This window comes from Lissotriton vulgaris, chromosome 3_2 (assembly GCF_964263255.1).
Source record: "Lissotriton vulgaris chromosome 3_2, aLisVul1.2, whole genome shotgun sequence".
Lineage (NCBI taxonomy): Eukaryota > Metazoa > Chordata > Amphibia > Caudata > Salamandridae > Lissotriton > Lissotriton vulgaris.
Genome location: NC_141690.1, coordinates 111136585 through 111156362, shown reverse-complemented (window position 1 = coordinate 111156362; position 19778 = coordinate 111136585). Strand labels below are relative to the sequence as shown.

Here is a 19778-nt window from a genome sequence, read left to right as displayed (position 1 = left end):
TGACACACTCATGCAACACACACCATTGCGAAGCATTCACTCTCACGAGTTTGCACATATCAGATTCGAACCTGTACACCCCACGCATCAGGAACTACCAGGGACACATACATTCCCCATGCATTCCTATGGGAGGGCAGGCCTATCTCATCACATGCACTCAGAGTGCGCACTCACTTTCCACTGGGACACAGTGAAAGTGTGCAGAACCCAAAAAATCACCATCACCAGGTCACCATTGCAAGCAAAAAGTCTAGGGGTGAACCTGCCATAAGGGCCAAGTCCAACAGAATGATTTTAACATTTCATGTTATTGGATAATAGTTGCTGCTATTCATTAAGTTTCAGTCTATATGCACGTCACCTTAGCTACGGTGAAATTACTACTTTTGTCTGTGGCCGTACTTCTTTTAAGTGGAAAATGCATTTGTAACTTTCTGTGATGTGTTTTATCTTAATGATGTTTGTTATTATGTGTATCTTTTTTGACCTATCTTTGGAAGGTCGAACAAAGTAAGAATTGAATTGACATGCTCACTCCCACTTTTTGCCCATTGGTACGGATGTTCTTGACTGGATGTGCACTGGATCCCTGCCAAACAGGCCCCAGTTCCAGTGCTCTTTCCGTAAAAACTGTATAGGTGTTCAATTGTAACCCAATTGGCAAGCACTTTAACACCCTTGTAAGTCCCTGGTAAATGGAACCCATGGTACCCACGGCACAGGTACTAAAGAGGGTCTCAATAGGCTGCGGTATGCATTATGCCACACAGAGACCCCCACAAACACTGCATGTAGACTGCCACTGCAAAAGGTGTGAAAGGGTGCAAACCCTTATGAAAACATAACATTGCACACTCCCTGTGCGCAATGCCCCAATACATCGCATGCCTTAGCCCTAGGGAGGGTGCATTATAATACATGTAATGGCATATCTGCATGAGCAGGTACGCCCCTGTGATGCCTAATACCATTACTAGAGCCTTGCAAGTGATCAGGCAGTCATGTGAAAGGAATGTATTGGTCACTGGTCATTATGAGTTACCCAGCTACATAATGGCTGCACTGAAAACAATGGTGTTTGGTATCAAACTCCTCTTCTCAGCAAATCTATACTGATGCCAGTATCAGATTTATTGTCACATGCACAAACAAAGCCTTCTCTGGAAAAGGGTGTTCACATTTCCTCCAGCAGGATGGCTAGTGAATTAGCATATCAATGCCAGAGACTCCAAAGCCTCTACCACCTCTGATATACGAACATGGAGCTTCCCCCATGTCACACCCTGCCCTGGGTCGATTTGGCACCATAGCAGGTGGGACATTAGTTAGAACAGGAGTCTTCAAACCGGGGGGTGGACCCCTCTAGGGGGGCTTTAATTGATACTGGGGGGTGTGCCCAGTTCTGGGGAAAAGTAGCATTATGCTTTGTTTTAAGCTTAAAACGAATGATCAATATTAAGCTACTCTGTAATGGGCCATTACAAACATATTTTGTTATTTATATCTGGATGGAGTTTGTGTCAAAAGGGAAGCGACTCCAAATATCCTTCAAACCACCTCACCCCCATTTTGGATAATCACACTGTGGAAACTTTTACAGGTTACTAAGGCCTATCTAACCAGAATGATTAAAATGAGTCTAGACGTATTGAAACATTGGACATTTAACAGAATAATTATAAAATATTCTGGGGGGCCCAATGTTTTTTTTTATACTGGGAGGGCGTGGCATTAAACGTTTGAATACCACTGAGTTAGTCAGAAGGCCTGTTACATTTTTAGGCTAGGCACACCCCGATGGTGGGCCACTTGAAGTGGAAAGTCAACGAAAGGTTTCATCATCTTGGATTTGATGAAACTAAAAGCTCTAGGTCAGGAATATGCCCACTCTCCACAGGAAGTGGTCATATAGAGGGTGTAGCCACCCAGGGGTAAGTCACCCATCGGCTATTACCATACACTCTCTAATACATCCAAACACTCTGTATTTAGGGGTTCCCCTGATGCTAGGAACTTAGATTTGTCTACCTAGGAACTGAAGAAAGACTAAGTAGAGCCGATATTGCAAGAACTGTGGACCTGTTCCGAAACTAGCACCCAATCGTGCCTGTCTGTGCTGTCCCGACAGTTGCAAATACCCGACTCGCCCAGAAGCTGTGCATCCTCTACGGTCTGGGAGGACAGTCCAGCACTTCAAAATCCTCCCAGCATGTACTTTGGGGTGGAGGAGCCACTCCCCTTCAGCTGTTGGCACTGATCGCATTGTCCAGTCCTCTCTTTTGCTGACCACAGGGTCCACCGAGGGAGCAGCTCACCATGGTTCTAGGAGTTCAGTCCCATTTCTCTTGGGAGTTTTGAGACGCTTGACCCACCAAGAGCCTCTCAGCACCAATGGTACTGGAGCATTTACCAAAACCAAGGCTTGTTGAGTGCCCAGCACCAACCCTACTGATGCCAAAGCTGACCTGTCAATGTGGAACTTCAGGATCAGTGAGGCCTGCACCAAGAGTGGCCCTGCTGTCCTGTTTTCTTCCAGCTTACCCAAGTAAAGTGAGGGCCTCCAACGCAAGCGACCCGCCGAACGAAGCAGCTCTGCACCCAAGCCCCAAAGCCTGAGTTCATATCAACCGGTTGTGTCCCCTTGCCTCAGAGACCCTCTAGAGGTGAGCCCCCCTTTGGGTTATGCCCCCCAAGTCCCCACCTACAGCCTTTCTATTACAGGTACCCTTCCATTGACTTTAACTAGTACCGTTCGAGGCTACCAATGCGACAAACACCTCTGCACCTAGACACACTAGGGCTGGTAAAACCAAACTGGTGGTGGATTCTTGGACCTTGGCCCCTAAGCACCTTAAGTCCCAAATAGGCATCGTTCAGAAACGCTTGCAAGTATATGTATGCAGTGTATGTTTCTACCATAGGATAACATTACCGCCTTCGAGGTTCATATTGCAAAATACATTATTTTGCTATATTTTTACTTTACTGTAAAAATCCTACCTCAGAAAATACTTACCAGATTCCGATCTTGGTGATTATATATTATATAAAAATATCTATTTTATTTTTCAAAATTGGTCTCAGATTTCTTCTTGAGTGTGTGTCTCATTTATTGACTCTTTGTGTACAACAAATGCTTAACACTAACCTCTGATAAACATAAGCTGCTTGATAGCACTACCACAAATAGAGCACTTGGGATTATTAATTTAAGTCCTGTGAACCAATAAAGATCATATGTACTTTTTGAATAGTGTGTACTTACATTGGCCATACCACATAAAAAGCCAGCTTCCTACACGATGTCTGTTCCTGGGTCACGTGACTGGGTGTAGTTGGCAGGTGGTGTCATGATTACAAGCCTAGCTAGGTTTTATAAGCAACTAAGAGGTGCACAACACTTTTGCAACACCTGACATTATTAGAAAAAACCCACCTCTATCCCGTGCACCAGCACTGCCTAAAGTATTGAATGTGTATTAAGAAACATTGTATGCAACGTGTATATTAGAAAGCTTTGGTATTGACTAATGTCTGTAATCCTTGTGCTCAAATGTTGATGCTCGTTGCCTAGGGGAAGAAGAACAATTGTTGCTTACCTGTAAACGGTGGTTCTCCAGTATTGGTGTCTTTCATAGATTCACATGCTTGAATATTCCCCCTCGTCGAAGTGGGAGCCCCACGGTAAATAAACTAGCAATAAAACCAATCATATATGTATATAAAAACATAATTACATACATTCTAAAACCATAAATACTCATAAGTACCAAGGTTAGCATTAACACATAGGAATACATTAATAGAAAATGCACTTTCGTAGCATATCCATGTCATTATGCTAGTCCAAACTATAGCCAATCAGGCACAAGCAATGCTCTGGAACCTTCCCCTCAGTGGCTCAGGCCCTCAGATTTTTGTAGCACAAGAGTGACAAAAGAGTCTAGGAGGAGAAGCGAGCCTCTGAGGGGAGGTGGGTGGGTCGCATGTGAATCTATTAAAGACACCAATACTGGAGAACCACCGTTTACAGGTAAGTAACAATTGTTCTTCTCCAGTATTGGGATGTCTTTCATAGATTCACATGCTTGAATAGAATAGTGAGCAGTAATAGCTGGCCACAAGACAAAATAGCAGTACATTAGCATAAACATGCAATGAAAATGATATAATGCTGCCAGACAGATAATAGTAAAAACCATACAGGCGGAGGGAAAGAAAGAGGCTCACCTTATTTCAAAAGATTGCGAAGCACCGCTTGGCCCACTGCGGTATCAGCTTCGTTGATCGTCTCAAGACAGTAGTGCTTTGTGAAAGTATGCCTGCTGGACCACATGGCTGCTCCACATATTTGATGAATCGACACACCAGCAAACAGGCCCGTAGAGGATGACATCACCCTGGTGGAATGAGCTCTCACTGTAGATTGAATAGGCTTGCCGGCCTTCTAATGACAGAATGAGATTGCTGAGGAAATCCAAAGTGCAATAGTTGGCTTGGTATTAGAACACCCTTTGCGCATGCGCCCGTAAGCAACGAACAGTTGATCAGACCTACGAAAGGGCGCTGTCCTGTCGATGTAGAATATAAGGCATCTCTTAAAGTCTAATAAAAGCAAACGTTGCTCCGCCAGAGATTGGGGATTAGCAAAGAAAGACCTTAAGAACACTGGTTCATTGAGGTGAAAATCAGTTGGCACCTTAGGCATGAATGGCGGGTTGGTGCGAAGCACAACACAGTCCGATTTGAACTGAAGGAAAGGAGGCTGAATGGTAAAGGCGTGGATATCACTCACGCGATGCGAGGAGGTCAAGGCGAGAAGTAGGGCAACCTTCCAGGTCAAAAATTTTAAATCTGCTTTGTGGATGGGCTCAAATGGCGCCTTCATCAATTGTGCCAAAACAACATTGAGACGCCAGCCCCTTGAAAAACTGCCAAATGACTCTGGAAGAGTAGAGAGAGGTAGACCCATCCTGCCCAAAATTAGATATTGCCACTAGGAAGACCTTCAAAGTGGAGTGGGAAAGTCCTGATTGAGCCAACTGCAGAAAGCTGAGCAGAAGAAGAGCGCACAGGATGGATGTTGGCAGATGCACACCAGTGACGGAACCTTTTCCACTTTAGCTTGTAAGTCTTTACTGTGGAAGGAGCTCTCGCATTGGCAAGAACGTCTCTACATGCTGGCGAAATGTTCAAATGGGCAAATTCAAGGTGCTCAGGTTCCAGGCCGATAATTTGAGAGAGAAAGGGTCTGGATGGCAGATCTGACCCGTGTCCATTGTGAGGAGATCCGCTCGAGGACGAAAGAGGATTGGTTCGCACTGTGAGAGAAGCAGCAGTTCCGAGAGCCACGCTTGTCAAGGCCATCTGGGAGCGATCAGGAGAATGTGGCACAGCTGTCTCCGCATTTTACACAACACTCAAGGAACCAGCGGGATCGGCGGAAAAGCGTAGGCGAATAGATTGTACCAGTCCATCAAAAGGGCATTCCCGCACGACCCTTGATGGGGAAGCCAACTTGCATAAGACGGGTATTTCCGGTTCACAGGGCTCGCAAAAAATCCATGTTCGGGCGACCCCACAGCCAAAAGATGAAGTCCAGAGTCGGCTGATGCAACTCCCACTCGTGGGTCGAGGACGCAGACCTGCTGAGGGAATCCGCTAGGATGTTGGAGATGCCTGGTAGGTGAACCGCTGTCAGGGTAATTTGGTGGCGGAGTGCCCAGTCCCAGAAGCTCCGTGCCAGCTGAGAGAGGAGCGGTGACTTGGTGGCGCCTTGTTTGTTTACATAGTGCATACTGGTGGTATTGTTGGTTTGAATGAGCACTGATTCTCCTTGAAGCAGAAGACAGAAAGACTTGACCGCAAGGAAAATGGCCATTAGTTCCAGTCTGTTGATGGGCCAGGAACGTTGGGACAGGGTCCACTTGCCCTTTATGGATAGCCACTGAAGATGTGCGCCCCAACCTTCCAGGGAGGCATCCGCGGTAAGGACGAGCTCTGGAGCAATGTTAAGGCAAAGACGTACTGGCAGTGATGTGGGACGGTGGAGCCCACCAGTGGAGAGCGGACCTCATCCGAGCAGTCACCAGGACCAAAACTTTGAAAGAGCCGGTGACCAGACGCCACTGCTTGTCCAGTTCCTCCTGAATTGGGCAACTCTTGAGCCTGCAATTTGGGATCAGGGAGATGCATGAGGACGCCATCCCGAGAAAAGATTTCAATACACGAACTGAAACGGACCCTTTTGAACGGAGGAGAGCCACTAGGCGTAGAATCCACAGCTGACGTTCGTGAGACACGAATGCCTTCGCCAGCGAAGTATTCAGAGTGGCGCCTAGAAAGGTCCTGCAGAGAGCTGGATCAAACGGAGACTTCTCAGTGTTGATGGACAGGCCGAGGGAGTAGAAAAGAGTCTGACAGAATTGAGTGTCCAGAGACACCTGATGACGAGATTGCGAATTGATGAGACAGTTGTCCAGGTAGGGAAAGATTTGAACGCCTTTCAAACGTAGATGTGCCCCCACTGGGGCCAGGACTTTCGTGAAGACGCGAGGGGCATAGCGACGGCCGAAAGGCAGAACCTTGAACTGAAAATCTCTGCGTCCTACCCGGAAGCGCAAGTACTTCCGGTGTCTTGGAAGTATCGGCACATGGAATTAGGCATCCTGGAGATCGATGGTGGTCTGGAAGTCGCCCTCCGAGAGAAGGCAGAGAATTTCCGCGAGCGTGAGCATGTGGAAGGATTGGCACTTCAGGTACTTGTTTAGGGCACTTAAGTCGAGGATTGGACGCCATTCGCCGGGCTTCTTGAGGACTAGGAAAAAACTGGAATAGAATCCAATCCCCTTCTGAGACTTGGGAACCACTTTGATGGCCCCTTTCTGAATCATGAGTCGAATTTGTTGAAAGAGCTCCTTGAGGTGAGCCGGAGGTGGACCAGTTGGAGGAGTGTTTGGAGGAAACTTGACAAACTCCAAAGCATGGCCTTTTGACACACTGTCCAGCACCCAACGGTCCGAAGTGATTGAAGACCAATCGGAAAAGAAAAGGGAGATTCGACCCCCAACTTTGAGCGGGGAAGGCAAGTCATTGCATCTTAGAAGCGGAGCCTCTGTAGGGAGACTTTCCTCTGTACTACTTGGTAGACTGTTGCCGATAGGTCTGCTGTGACTGGGAGGAATATCTCTGATTTCCTTGACCGTAGGAGCGGTACTGGTTGGATCCGCCGCAAAAAGAAGAGGAGGTGCCACGTCCGCGTGCACCACGAAAAGGCTGTTTGCAAAACTGCAAAGTGCCTAGGACACGAGTCACGTGGGTGTTCTTTTCAATGGTTTGAAGAGCGTTGTCCACATGCTGGCCAAAGAGCGATTTGCCGTCATAGGGCATGTCGAGGATTTTCACCTGAACCTCCTGGCGAAAAGAGGTGGAACGAAGCCAGCCCGGATGACGTAAAACAGCTGCCCCCGCAAGCTGGCAAAAACCAGTGCACGCAATGTCCGCAGAGCAGTCGATAATCTCTGATAACGCTCTCTCTCCCTCCTGAAGAATCTTTAGAGCATTTGCTCTAGAGGGCTCAGGAATGAGGTCAATAAAAGAAGACATATCTGACCACATCTGGCGGTCATAGCGACCGAGAATGGCCACAGAATTTGCAGCCCTCACGGTGGTAGAAACCACAGTGGAAGATTTTTAACCAATGGCATCAAGACGACGTCCTTCACGGTCAGGAGGTGCGGTAATAGGAGAAGATGGATTCCTGGAATGGCGCTGTGCGGCCTGAGTGATCACGGAATTGGGTTTAGGCTGTGCCACCAGGCAAGCTGGAGAACCCTGGGCTCGCCCTATATTTCTTCTCCAAACGAGGAAGAAGCGCCGGAATAGAATTTGGCGTCTGCATCAGTTTAACACCCTCATTCCAGATAAAGTCAATTATGGGCACTACAAAGACCTGTTTAAGAGTTTGACTCTTGAAATCCTAAAAAGAACAGTCCTCATCCTTCAGAACCATAGGGAGTTTAAAGCGCATCACCGCTCGTTCCATAAGTAGGTGAAAACCAGCTATATCAACAAGGGGGCATCCCCTGGACCCTAAGGGGGCGCCGCCGGTATCTGGATCTGATAATCGTCCCAATCCGCCATGGTCCCATCATCATCATCAACTTCGCCGTTTTCCCGATCTGGGCGAACGTCATCATCCTCATAACCAGTTGCATGGATCTGCATAGATGGTGCAGATGTTGCCAATGGCGCAGATGGCCCTAGCAGTGCAGTAGAGGAAGGAGTCTCTGTAGTTGCAGGCACCGTAGGCTGAGGAGATCCATGGTGAGACGGTGGAAATCGTCTAATATTGTCCTCCAACATGTATTGGAGATTAGAAATGAGGTAGGGTGGTATTTGTGCTGTGGGAACCTGCATAGAAAGTTCCTCCTCACCGAAGTAATGATCTCCCTGATCGTCCTCATAGTCCTGACATTTTATGACCAGCTCCGAAGGGCTTTGAGCTGCCCGAAATCTATCATCTTCCTTCTCAACCGAACCAGAGTCAGGCTCCGAACCTGTGGCAAAAAGAGTAGATGGAGGCTGAGAGTGACGTGGAATCAGAAGTTGATCCAAAGACACGTCGGCGTTGGAGCAGAGGGTCCACAGCAGGAGTCCCAGAACCGGATGATGAAATTGGCACCAAAGGCAATGATGTGAAAGTAGACATCGACGACAGTAACTCCATCAACGGGACAACCTTCACAGAAGGCGTCGACGAAGATTTTGACGTCGACGAGACTCCCTTTTTTGACGTCCACGAGGAGATCAGAATCGTCGACGAGACAGATTTGAAGCTCACACACACCATTATCGACACTGATGACGTCGATGCAGCCGCCGTCGACGACCCGCTGGCACAAGTCATCGTTACTGTCGTCGTCAGAGAGCTAGAGATGTCAGATCTCATCGTCACACAGACCGTCGACGCTCCCGTCGACGATTTAGCACGTTTTTTAGCGGAAACATGCGCAGAAGGAGCCGTGGACGCCTGAGAGTTAGATCTCAAGGGCGTAGGCATAGCAGGAAGAGGTGGAACCCTTCTGGATTTGAAGCTTCCTCTTCTTTAGGAATGGAGATGGCAGGTCCTGCACACTGCTACGCTCAGAAGTGGCTCTACAGGAGGAGATGCCCTTCCCTGTCCTTAAGGGTCTTGGTTGAGAAAGTCTTGCAAATTTTACATTTGCCTACCTCATGCTCTGGATAGAGGCAGTTAATGCACTTCTTGTGAGGGTCCTCTGAGAAGAGCCGCAATTTCCCGCAAGAAGCACATGGTCGAAACAGAGACTTCTTACTTGAAGACATCCAAAAAACTGTAGAAATCCACAAAGAAATGGAAAAAAAACTGAGCAGATCTCAGGGAGATGCCCTTCACACGACGTGCAGTAGAAAATCTGAGGGCCTGAGCCTCTGAGGAGAAGGTTCTAGAGGGGTGCTTGTGCCAGATTGGCTGTAGTTTGGACTAGCATAATGACATGGATATGCTATGAAAGTGCTTTTTTCTTTTAATGTATTTCTATGTGTTAATGCTAATATTGGTACTTATGAGTATTTATGGTTTTAGAATGTATGTAATTATGATTTTATATATATATATGATTGGTTTTATTGCTATTTTATTTACCGTGGAGCTCCGACTTCGACGACGGGGAATATTCAAGCATGTGAATCTATGAAAGACACCCCAATACTGGAGAATAGTGTTGATGGAATCACGTTATCGGCATTCTGCTTAGTTACATTTTTGAACTTGAGCTAGTTAAGAGCCTGCCGGTGATTCATGGACAAAGTTGCGCAGCTCTGCGTATTTAACAAAGCTCAGCACCGTGTATTTAACAAAGAGTTACGGAGCCAGCGTTTAGGAACATTCAAGTCTGAGTCCGTTTACAGTTGCGGTGCACTCCCGTTGAACGTGAGCACACCTGAGCACACGTAACTGCCGTTTTGGGTGTGGCTCGCTATGAAAGCCACACCTGAATTTCTGGAAAACGCTTTGCCTACAGAACGTGAACTGAAGGAGAATCCTGTTCCCTACCTGACAAATCGAAGAAGTGGCAATCTGGACTTAAAGGGGAAGAAACAATCAGATTTCATTGCAGATGACAACGTGTCTTCAACTTCAGTTTTCTGCACGGCTGGACCTGAAAAGAAAAGAAAAAAAAACTAGATAAGTAACAATCTTTACTGGTGCCCATCACAAGAAAGAGCAGTCTGGATTTACATAAAAAGACATTTGTTTGGACAGTACACTTTTATTTTTTGAGACTTTTGAAATAGTGAAGGTTTTAGCATTTTGTGAGAAAACAAAGTGATTAATTTTTTAATGTATATTTAGGCCTAAGATATTTGAGGCTTTAAGAATTAATCAGAGGTCACAGTAATGTGAAGATTTGTGTTTATGTTTTAACAACCAGTAGGAGAATATCAACGTTTATTCAAGAAAGAAAACCAGTAAGTGTGAAAAGTGAGAAAAGATAAACAATTCCAGAATTTCAGTGAAGGGTGATATTAACAGAAATATTTTATTTTCAGTTTTTTGATATCGCCCTGCTAACTGGTGTATCTATCCAAGAACAACGTATCCACAAGGCTTGCTTGTTCCACTTCTCAACCCATCTGGACATCCCAACGAGACATACTGAGACGTTATGCGAAATCACTACTGCTTGCAGGTAGGCTTTGTTATATCTTGAATTAAGCAATAAAGAGAACCTAATTAGTGCAAGTACTGTAGAGAGATTTAATCGGAAGTTAGATTACTGGGAATTCCCTTGTTGCCTCGCAGGTCGACAGCAAGATCTACATCAACTTCCAGAATCCAGCCCTCCTCCCTATTTTCTATCTTATAGCTTGTTTGAATATATAAGTTACAGGTTATAGAATAGTTATTTGGGAAGTTGGGCCCTTATGTCTCTGCGAAACAGCAATCATGCAATTTTAAAGAAGATAAGGTAAGAGACTACGTCATTGTATAAATCTGACAGGTGAGTTTATTTATTCCTTCAGGACAGCCACAAAATAGAGGGACTAGGAGTGCCTTGATGGGCCATCAACTGGTAATACGAGGAGGGCGGAGCTGGGCACAGCCCACCTGCAACTGAATAGGCTGTTCCCTGCGTTCATATAAAGGGCTTGTCACCACCGCATTATTCATTCAGCCAGCTTGGAGCCAGGGCAGGACTTCAAACAGAATTCCTTAGAAACTTCTCCTACTTCAAAGTGGGCACCATGTATCAACATTGAACCCTCAGACCCACCTCTTCAGTACATGACTTGTGGATACTAAAGAAAAGGGACTGCTGTGCTGCTTTGTTGTCTTGCTTGCTGAGAAGGAAGAGTGGACCTACACCCTTCTTCCAAGGCTGAAGTGACTTCAAGGGTCAATTGTCCTCCTGTTTTGAAGTACCTTACATAACTACCTCCAGAGACCCCCTGCAACTGCCCAGCTGACCAACTGCCTGAAACTGCTTGAGCCCTTCTATCCTCTGCTAGAGTGAGTTCCTGACCTCCAAGTGGTGCCCCTCAGTTCCTGGAACCATGGTTTTGCCTCAGTTGAGCTCCTTTCCAAAGAAAAGGAGAATCCCTCAAGTTTTGGTCTCTTCCGGAATGAGAATGGGCCCTTTCATGCCAAGAACTTGCCACCCGCCAACGAGAAGCTCCGGGGACCCGGGCCCTTAGTGTCACAGCAACCTCCAGTGATGCTCGGTAACATGAGCTCTGCACTTTGCGCTACAACATCAACAGCTTGCGGTGACTGCCAGTGTGAAGCTCCAGCAACGAACATCCACTATGCCCGACAGGATCTTCGCACTACACCGACGCCCATCCGGGACTCCTGGTTTGCTCTTCACGCTTCATCGATGACCATCCAAGCCGTTCTACCTGCCCCACGTGGCCCCTTCTACCGCGAACAGAACTCTTCTTGCTGGACTTTGAGGGTAACACTTTCAGCTGGACTAACCTGATCCCTGTATTCGGCCCACGCTCCATCTTGGTCACCTTGAACTTGTGACTTCCACCCAGTCTCAAACGACCAGCTAACCATGAATGGTGACTTGTGATTTTAGACGCTTTATTTACCTGAATTCTTTCAAATTGATTCTCCAGTACTATTGTGGATGTTTGCTTTGGTGTTAAATAATGTAATAAATATTCCTCTATGTTTGTTAATCGATGTAGGATTTTTCTTGCTTTGTGTTTCGACTTTATAACTGTTTTAAGTGCTGCATGAATATGTTACACATAGCCCCTAAGACAAGCCTGACTGCTTTGTGTCTACCTACAAAGAGGGCTAAGCACAGGTTAATTTGGGGTTTGCTGGTGACTTCACCCTGACCGAAATTGTAATGGCTGCTTGTGTAGGGTTTCACCTCCCCCTCGCCAGTAAGCCATGATGGATCATAGAATGTAACGGGAAGGAAGGATGTCCCAAAGGGTGTAGGTCAATACAAGACTTGACACTTTAAATGTAATACTTTCAAGAGATCCTGCCTCACTGAATGCAAAGTTCCACTAATAGCATAAATATAGAGGTTGTCCGTTAATTTTGGATGTACTTTACTATAAACTGATCCAAGGACAATATACATATGGCCTAGAAGATAAAGCTTGGTGAATAGCTAACCAACGAAGGCTTCTTTGCCAACGGCTGCCAGTCGCAATTGAACCGCCCAATTACCAACTGTGCACTTGTAATACAGTATTATGTGAAGCTGAGCTATCTTTTTATGGTTTTTACTTAAGTGTGGGTGTTTATCACAAGGGTATCTTGTCGCTAACACCATGCTAAACAATAAACTGTGGGGCAAAACAATAATTATTAGGATTATAGAGTAAAGTCAAATGTAATGTCTATGTTTTTGACACTGGCCACAGACAAAGGTTTGTCTCAGAGGTACAGAAGCCAGAACAGAGGTTCTCAGAAAGAAGAGGCTTAGTAAGGTAAAAGTATCTGTATATTCCCAGTTCAGGTTTTTTCTGTTTTCCCTCTTCAGTTTTAGCTACTTAAGATCATTGTAAGTCACTACATGAACTGGAACTGCCTTTTGTGGCATCTTGCGCGATAAGTCTTTAGTGTCTCTAGGAGTGCATGCAAGATGTAGTGCTGCTACATGCAAGCCTACTTAGTTTTACTTACAACTCCAGTTAATTTACTTTCAACAGTGCCCTGTTTGCATTCCACACCTACAAGCTTTTAACTAGTCGCGCTACACAAAGCTCTGCGAAAGGGTAAAAAATCTCCGCAAGCATTGCTTTTTCCGCCCATTCGCAAGGCTTTTTTCCTGTTCGCAAACGCTGTTTATGTGCTCAGGGAGAAATATCTTGCAGACACGCATTTTGAAACCGCGAAAAAGCAAAAAATTCTGCAAAGCCGTGGATCATGGAATTTTTGGCGATTTACAGCCCAGGAATACTTTTAATTTGAAGCTTCCCATTACATTCCCAGTGTTAACTATCACCTAACCTAAAAAGAGGAACAATGTTAATTGTAGATCTCTGGTATTTGCTCATAAGTTCATCCGGCTTTATTCACTTCAAAGAAAGTTTGTAGCCAACCTAGAATTAGCGCAATTATATTCAAAATATGATATAAATATAAATATTAATATAATATGAAAAATATAATGATATGATAAAATATTGACAAAATAAACTATTTCTCTAAGGCATTTATGTTTGTAAACAGAAAAAAACAAAAATGCATCCTATAACCACTGTAAATCTTCACTTGCTACTTTGTGGCAAGGATGCAGAAAAGATGAAGAACTGGTGTGTCCACTATTTTGCACTGTTTGCACTTATATACCATATTTTTGTAATTGCTGTGTAGTGGCCTCTATGCAATGCGATAAAGTAGCAAATGGTGCAAGAAATGGATACTAATTGTGCAGAGAATTTACGGGTCATGCCACCACCCCTTTTCCGGGCATATTTCAGGCTATTTTTTTATAATCAAATCTGTTTTTATTGTTTTAAGATTGCACTCGATAACAGGCATTTCGTACAGGAGTTCGCTTTCATGTAGAACATGTTAATCAATACATGGGCATGTGGCCACATTATTTTAACGTACATTCAAACTTCCCTGCATTGAAAACAAGGAATGCTCACTCAAGAGCTAGCTGTATTGCATTCTGCCAGTTCTGATACAGTCTTTAAATTGCAGTATTAAAGCAGAGTGTCAACCTCCCGGTTACTCTTGTGGTCCAATCCTGAACATTCAGCTTGATCAATGAAACAGATGTTTAACTTACGAAGCAAAGGAACAATAACTATGGCAGCCCATTTTGCGTGGCCACATTTTTGCCATCATTTTGTGTATCTCATCTTATGCATGGCTGGTGGTTATTGTGGAGTATAAGCTTTTCATGCAAGTTTTTGTTGCTTTGTCACATTTTTTAAATTTATTTTTATTAGCTCAATAATGAGTGCTATCAAATATTGTGAAGATATGATTCCATCTGTGTAGTATTTTCTACTCCATTTTGATGTCACTGTTGTATACTAAGGGGAGTGCTGAAGTTGTAAACAATTCTACTCAAAATTAATGATAGCAGCAGTCAGCGAATGTAGAAGAGGATGTGTCTGACATGCAGATCTTTTACCTTGATGGTGTGAGCAGTAGGTGGTGTGGCGTTGCGGCCAGGGCGACTGATGCTGGAATCTGGGGCTCACGGTTCGATCCCCGGCACGGGCGGCAGGTCAGCCCAGCACCATGTGACTCTGGGAATAGCTTGCTTAATCTTCCCGACAGCCCCCAGATGCCTTTGGGTAGCTGTTTGCGCTTTACAAATATTGGATTAATGTTTTACATTCAGCTGCTGAAGTCCAGACTTATTAACCTATGCATGTGTCCTTGCCATTTTCTCACTACATTTTATTTAACATGAACAAAATTAAATATATGTTTTGCATAATAGAATTAAAGCAACAAAATTCGGAATAACACAGTTATTTCACCACTGTATTGAAATTGCATTTATATTGCATAGTAATAAAAAAAATCCTAGTCAACATTACAGAAAGTTTCAATTCTATTAACTCCTTCGCTGCTAGGCATTTCCCCCCCCCCCCACCCCGTGCTAAGCCTTTTTTGGGCTTTTTGGGGTAGTGCGCGCTTAGACCCCTGTAACATTTTGACCACATAAGGTATCCACACCAAATTTGTGTCCTTTTCTTCCAACATCATGGGGATTCCAAAGGTAACCAGGGTTTGTGGATTCCCCTGGAGGGGTCAAAGAAATTAGCTAAAATACAGCAACATTTTTTTTAATGGGCTGCAAATGAAAGAAGCTGGGTTTTTCCCTGCAAATGTAATCAAAAAAGCGTTTGTGAGGCTGAAATCACAATTTTCCAAGCTTTTAGGGAATGACAGACTTTTATCAGAATACCAACATTTTTAACACAGTTTTGGCATTTTCCGGGGACATAACCTATTTTTGCTACTTTTTGTGCTTTCAACCTCCTTCCAGTTAATGGTAAAAATGAGTGTGAAAGCAATAATGGATCCTAGAAAGCTATACATTTCAGAAAGGTAGACAACATTCTGAATTCAGCAAGGGGTCATTTGTGTAGATCCATCAGGTTTCTTTACAGAAACTAACAGTTAAATATTGGAAAAATTAAAAATTAGTTGAAAAAAACAACCTTTTGTGTCAACGTTTTCACCTGTAACTTTTTGTAATTATGACAGCTCTTTGAAAGCAATATACTGTTACATCCGCTGAACTTTCCTGGTTGTGGGAATATATAGGACTTGTAGGTTCACCAAGAACCAGACGAACCCAGAGTCAAAAACTGAGTAGCAATTTGCAATGGCTTTTTGTTATGTACCGGGTATATAGCAATTATTGTGTGAAAATATAGACATGGAAAAATCGGTATGAAAGACACCTATGTATTTCTGGAATGGGAAAAAATTATAGAGTTTAGAAAAAGTACATATTTGCACATTTTCAAAACTGGGAATACTCATACTAGCATGAGAATTATTGGTCATTTTTCAAAATGACTTCTTTTTTACACAATGTCTTTCATTTGGAAGGCAGAAATGCATCAAAAATCAATAGATAATAACAGTTGCTTTACAAATCTAAATTACCCTGAGTCTCCCGATAAACATGGTACCTCACTTGTGTGGGTAGGCATAGTGCCCACGACCGGAAATGGCTCAAAACCCAACATGAACACACCACATTTTCACAAGGAAAATTTACCCTTTTTTTGCGAAGTGTCTAGCTGTCGTTTTTTTAACCCTAGCTCTGCCGGCACCTAGGGAAACCTAGCAAACCTATACATTTCTGAAAAGTAGACACCCAAGGGAATCCAGGATGAGGTGACTTGACTGCCTCCCACCAGGTTCTGTTACACAGACTCCCTTGCAAAGCTAGAAAATTGTCCAAATAAAACTCCCTTTTCCTACATTTCTGTGGTGGAAAGTTCTGGAATTTGCGTGGATCCACAAATTTCTACACACCATGTGTTCCCCAAAGTCTTCAGAGAAAAATGGTACCTCACTTGTGGGGGTCAGCCTAGTGCCCACAGCAGGAAATGGCGCAAAACGCAACGTTGTCACACCTCGATTTCACAGTGAAAAATGACCCTTTTTGGGCAAAGTGCCTAGCTGTAGTTCTTTAACCCTAGCTCTGCCAGGACCTAGGGAAACCAAACAAACCTATACATTTTTCAAAACTAGATACCAAGGGAAATAATGGATGGGGTGACTCGACTACCTCCTACCAGGTTCTGTTACCCAGAATCCCTTGCAAACCTAAACAATTATAAAAAAAACACTTTTTCCCCACGTTTCTGTGGTGGAAAGTACTGGAATCTGCGTGGATACACAACTTTCCACCCACCCCGAGTTCCATAAAGTCTTACAATAAAAATGGTACCTCACTTGTGTGGGTCGGCTTAGTGCCTGCGACAGGAAACAGCGCAAAACGAAACGTGGTCACACCTCAATTTCGCTGTGAAAAACGACCCTTTTTTGGCCAAGTGCCTAGCTGTATTTTTTTTTTAACCCTAGCTCTGCCGGCACCTAGAAAAACCTAGTAAACCTATATAGTTTTTCAAAACTAGACACCCAGAGAAATCCAGAGTGGGGTGACTTGACTGCCTCCCACCAGATTCTGTTACCCAGAATCCCTTGCAAACCTACAATATTGTTTAAAAAACCAGATTTCCCCCACATTTATGTGGTGGAAAGTTCTGGAGTCTGCGTGGATCCACAATTTTCTATGAGGAAAATGGTACCCCACTTGTGTGGGTCGGCCTAGTGACTGCGACAGGAAATGACACAAAAGGCAACGTGGTCACACCTCAATTTCGCAGTGAAAAATGACCCTTTTTGGCAAAGTGCCTAGCTGTAGTTTTTTAACCCTAGCTCTGCCGGCACCTAGGGAAACCTAGCAAACCTATATATTTTTAAAAAGTAGACACCCAGGGGAAACAAGAATGGGGTGACTTCACTGCCTCCCACCAGGTTCTGTTACCCAGAATCCCTTGTGAACCTAAAGAATTGTCCAACAAAACACATTTTCCCCAAATTTCTGTGGTGGAAAGTTCTGGAATCTGCATGGATCTACAAATTTCCACCCACCCCTCATTCCCCAAAGTCTTCAGAGAAAAATGGTACCTCACTTGTGTGGGTCGGCCTAGTGCCTGTGACAGGAAACAGCGCAAAACGCAACGTGGTCATACCTCAATTTCTCAGTGAAAAATGGCCCTTTTTTGGCAAAGTGCCTAGCTGCCGTTTTTTAACCCTAGTTCTGCCGGAACCTAGGGAAACCTAGCAAACCTATATATTTTTAAAAACTAGACACCCAGGGGAATACAGGATGGGGTGACTTGACTGCCTCCCGCCAGGTTCTGTTTCCCAGAATCATTTGCAAACGTTAAAAATGGTTTTAAAAAAAACACATTTTCCCCACATTTCTGTGGCGAAAAGTTCTGGAATCTGTGTCGATCCACAAATTTCCACACAGCCCGAATGCCCCAAAGTGTCAAGAAAAACTGTACCTCACTTGTGTGGGTCGGCCTAGTGCCCGCGACAGGAAATGGTGCAAAACGCAACATGGTCATACCTCAATTCTGCAGTGCAAAATGACCCTTTTTTGGCAAAGTGCCTAGCTGTAGTTTGTGAACCCTAGCTCTGCCGGCACCTAGGGAAACTTACCAAACACACACATTTCTGGAAAGTAGACACCCCGGGTCTTCCAAGAAGGTTTGGCTTGCGTGGATCCCCCAACGTTTCCTTACCCAGAAACCCTTGCAAACCTCAAATTTAGCTGACATTTTTTTTCACACATTTCTATGTGGGAAAGTGTGGCCTCACCGGGCTCACACAAATTTCCTACCACCCAGCGTACCCCCAGGTCTCCCGATAAAAATGGTGCCGCACTTGTTTGGGAGGCCCAAGTACCCGCGACAGGCAAGGGCCCAAAAAATAGTGAGGCAGCCTCAAAATTGCCTATCTCAAAACCACCTAGTGGGGGCGTGGCCAAGCAAGCCACGATGGCGGTCGCGCTCTGCTGAGGCACCGCAGCCGGGCAGGGACAGCACCATCTCAATGGTCCAAGCGGAAAATTGTCATATCTGGCGCATCTGAGGGTGCTTTAATAGACCCGCAAATTGCAGCACCTGCTGAGATTGCCGTGCGGATCCTGCCCCGGGCCCAAAGACAAAATGGTGGCCACCCTCAACTACACCTGACTCAACTGCAGCAACGTACCGGACACAGCGATCTCCCTCACAGGGAGAACCTGGCTACCACCCCGAACCCAGGCAGGACGAGACAGCGACATCCCATCCACCGTCGCCAACCAACACGGACCCCCCGTGTTGCGGAGAGGACCGGGAGCAGCCGGCGACCATATGCAGAGCCTCCACCTCCGAGACATCACCAAGGGGTCGGACACACCTAGCGACCTCGGGGACAGACCTCACAGAATACAGTGGACGGATTCCGGGGCTTGAGTCAAGGAGCCCCCCCTTCACAGCACTTCTCCTGGGGCTCTATTCACACCGAAAGCTGGCTGAATCTAAGATGGCGCCTGCGGGCTGAAAACGCTCACAACCATGAACCGGACTTCCCCAGGTGCTCGGCACGCAGTGTTACAGAAGGTGAGTGACAAGGGATCCCGCCCTCAGTTGACCCTGCACCACCACCACCTCGCTCACCGCGATGATCGGGGCCATTGCCATTGCCATTGCCCGACCCTAATATGATGGCCTTCATGGCAGCTTAGGCACAGCAACCAGGCCACCACCAAGCCGCCACTGCACCCATGAACTCGGCGAGTGGGCACTTCGGTAGCCCCCGCCTCAGGCAATAATTACTGGGCCGCCGCCGTGTTTAGGAGCCAGTGCTCGTCGCCGATGCCGGGGGGCTTCTGGGACTAGCGCTATGATAATTGTTGGCCCCCACATGGGGGGCGGGCGGCGGAATCAGCAGGGATCGACTGCCACATAAGACTCCTACCGCACGTACGCCTGGCGGTACAACAGAACAGGTCCCACTGGGGCGCAGGTGACCTACGGGCACACTACACCCCCTACATCAAACGGTCCACAACTGAGGCGATCGGACCGCAGGGGAACACTGACCCGATCCCACCCCCATTGCTAACAACGCAGGGCAAGGAGGATATTACCCCAACTGACAAAATGGGGAAGCCCAGGGCCACACAACAGACGACGGTCCCAGAAACTGCGCCTGAGAATCAGCCTCGCTA

The 19778-nt window shown here is 45.6% G+C and overlaps 1 protein-coding gene across 4 annotated transcripts in view; it reads right to left on the bottom strand.

The window, feature by feature from the left end:
* Nucleotides 1-19778, bottom strand: part of LOC147725389 (uncharacterized) — a 113025-nt gene that overhangs the window by 25947 nt on the left and 67300 nt on the right. For 2 of the 4 annotated variants that reach the window (XM_086964518.1, XM_086964517.1), the window contains exon 2: nucleotides 10079-10184. In XM_086964518.1, the coding sequence (XP_086820644.1) occupies nucleotides 10079-10184 (106 nt within the window). Of the gene's footprint in view, nucleotides 1-10078; nucleotides 10185-14648; nucleotides 14791-19778 lie in introns of those variants that run through there. The other 2 variants (XR_015309821.1, XR_015309820.1) reach the window with 2 other exon arrangements.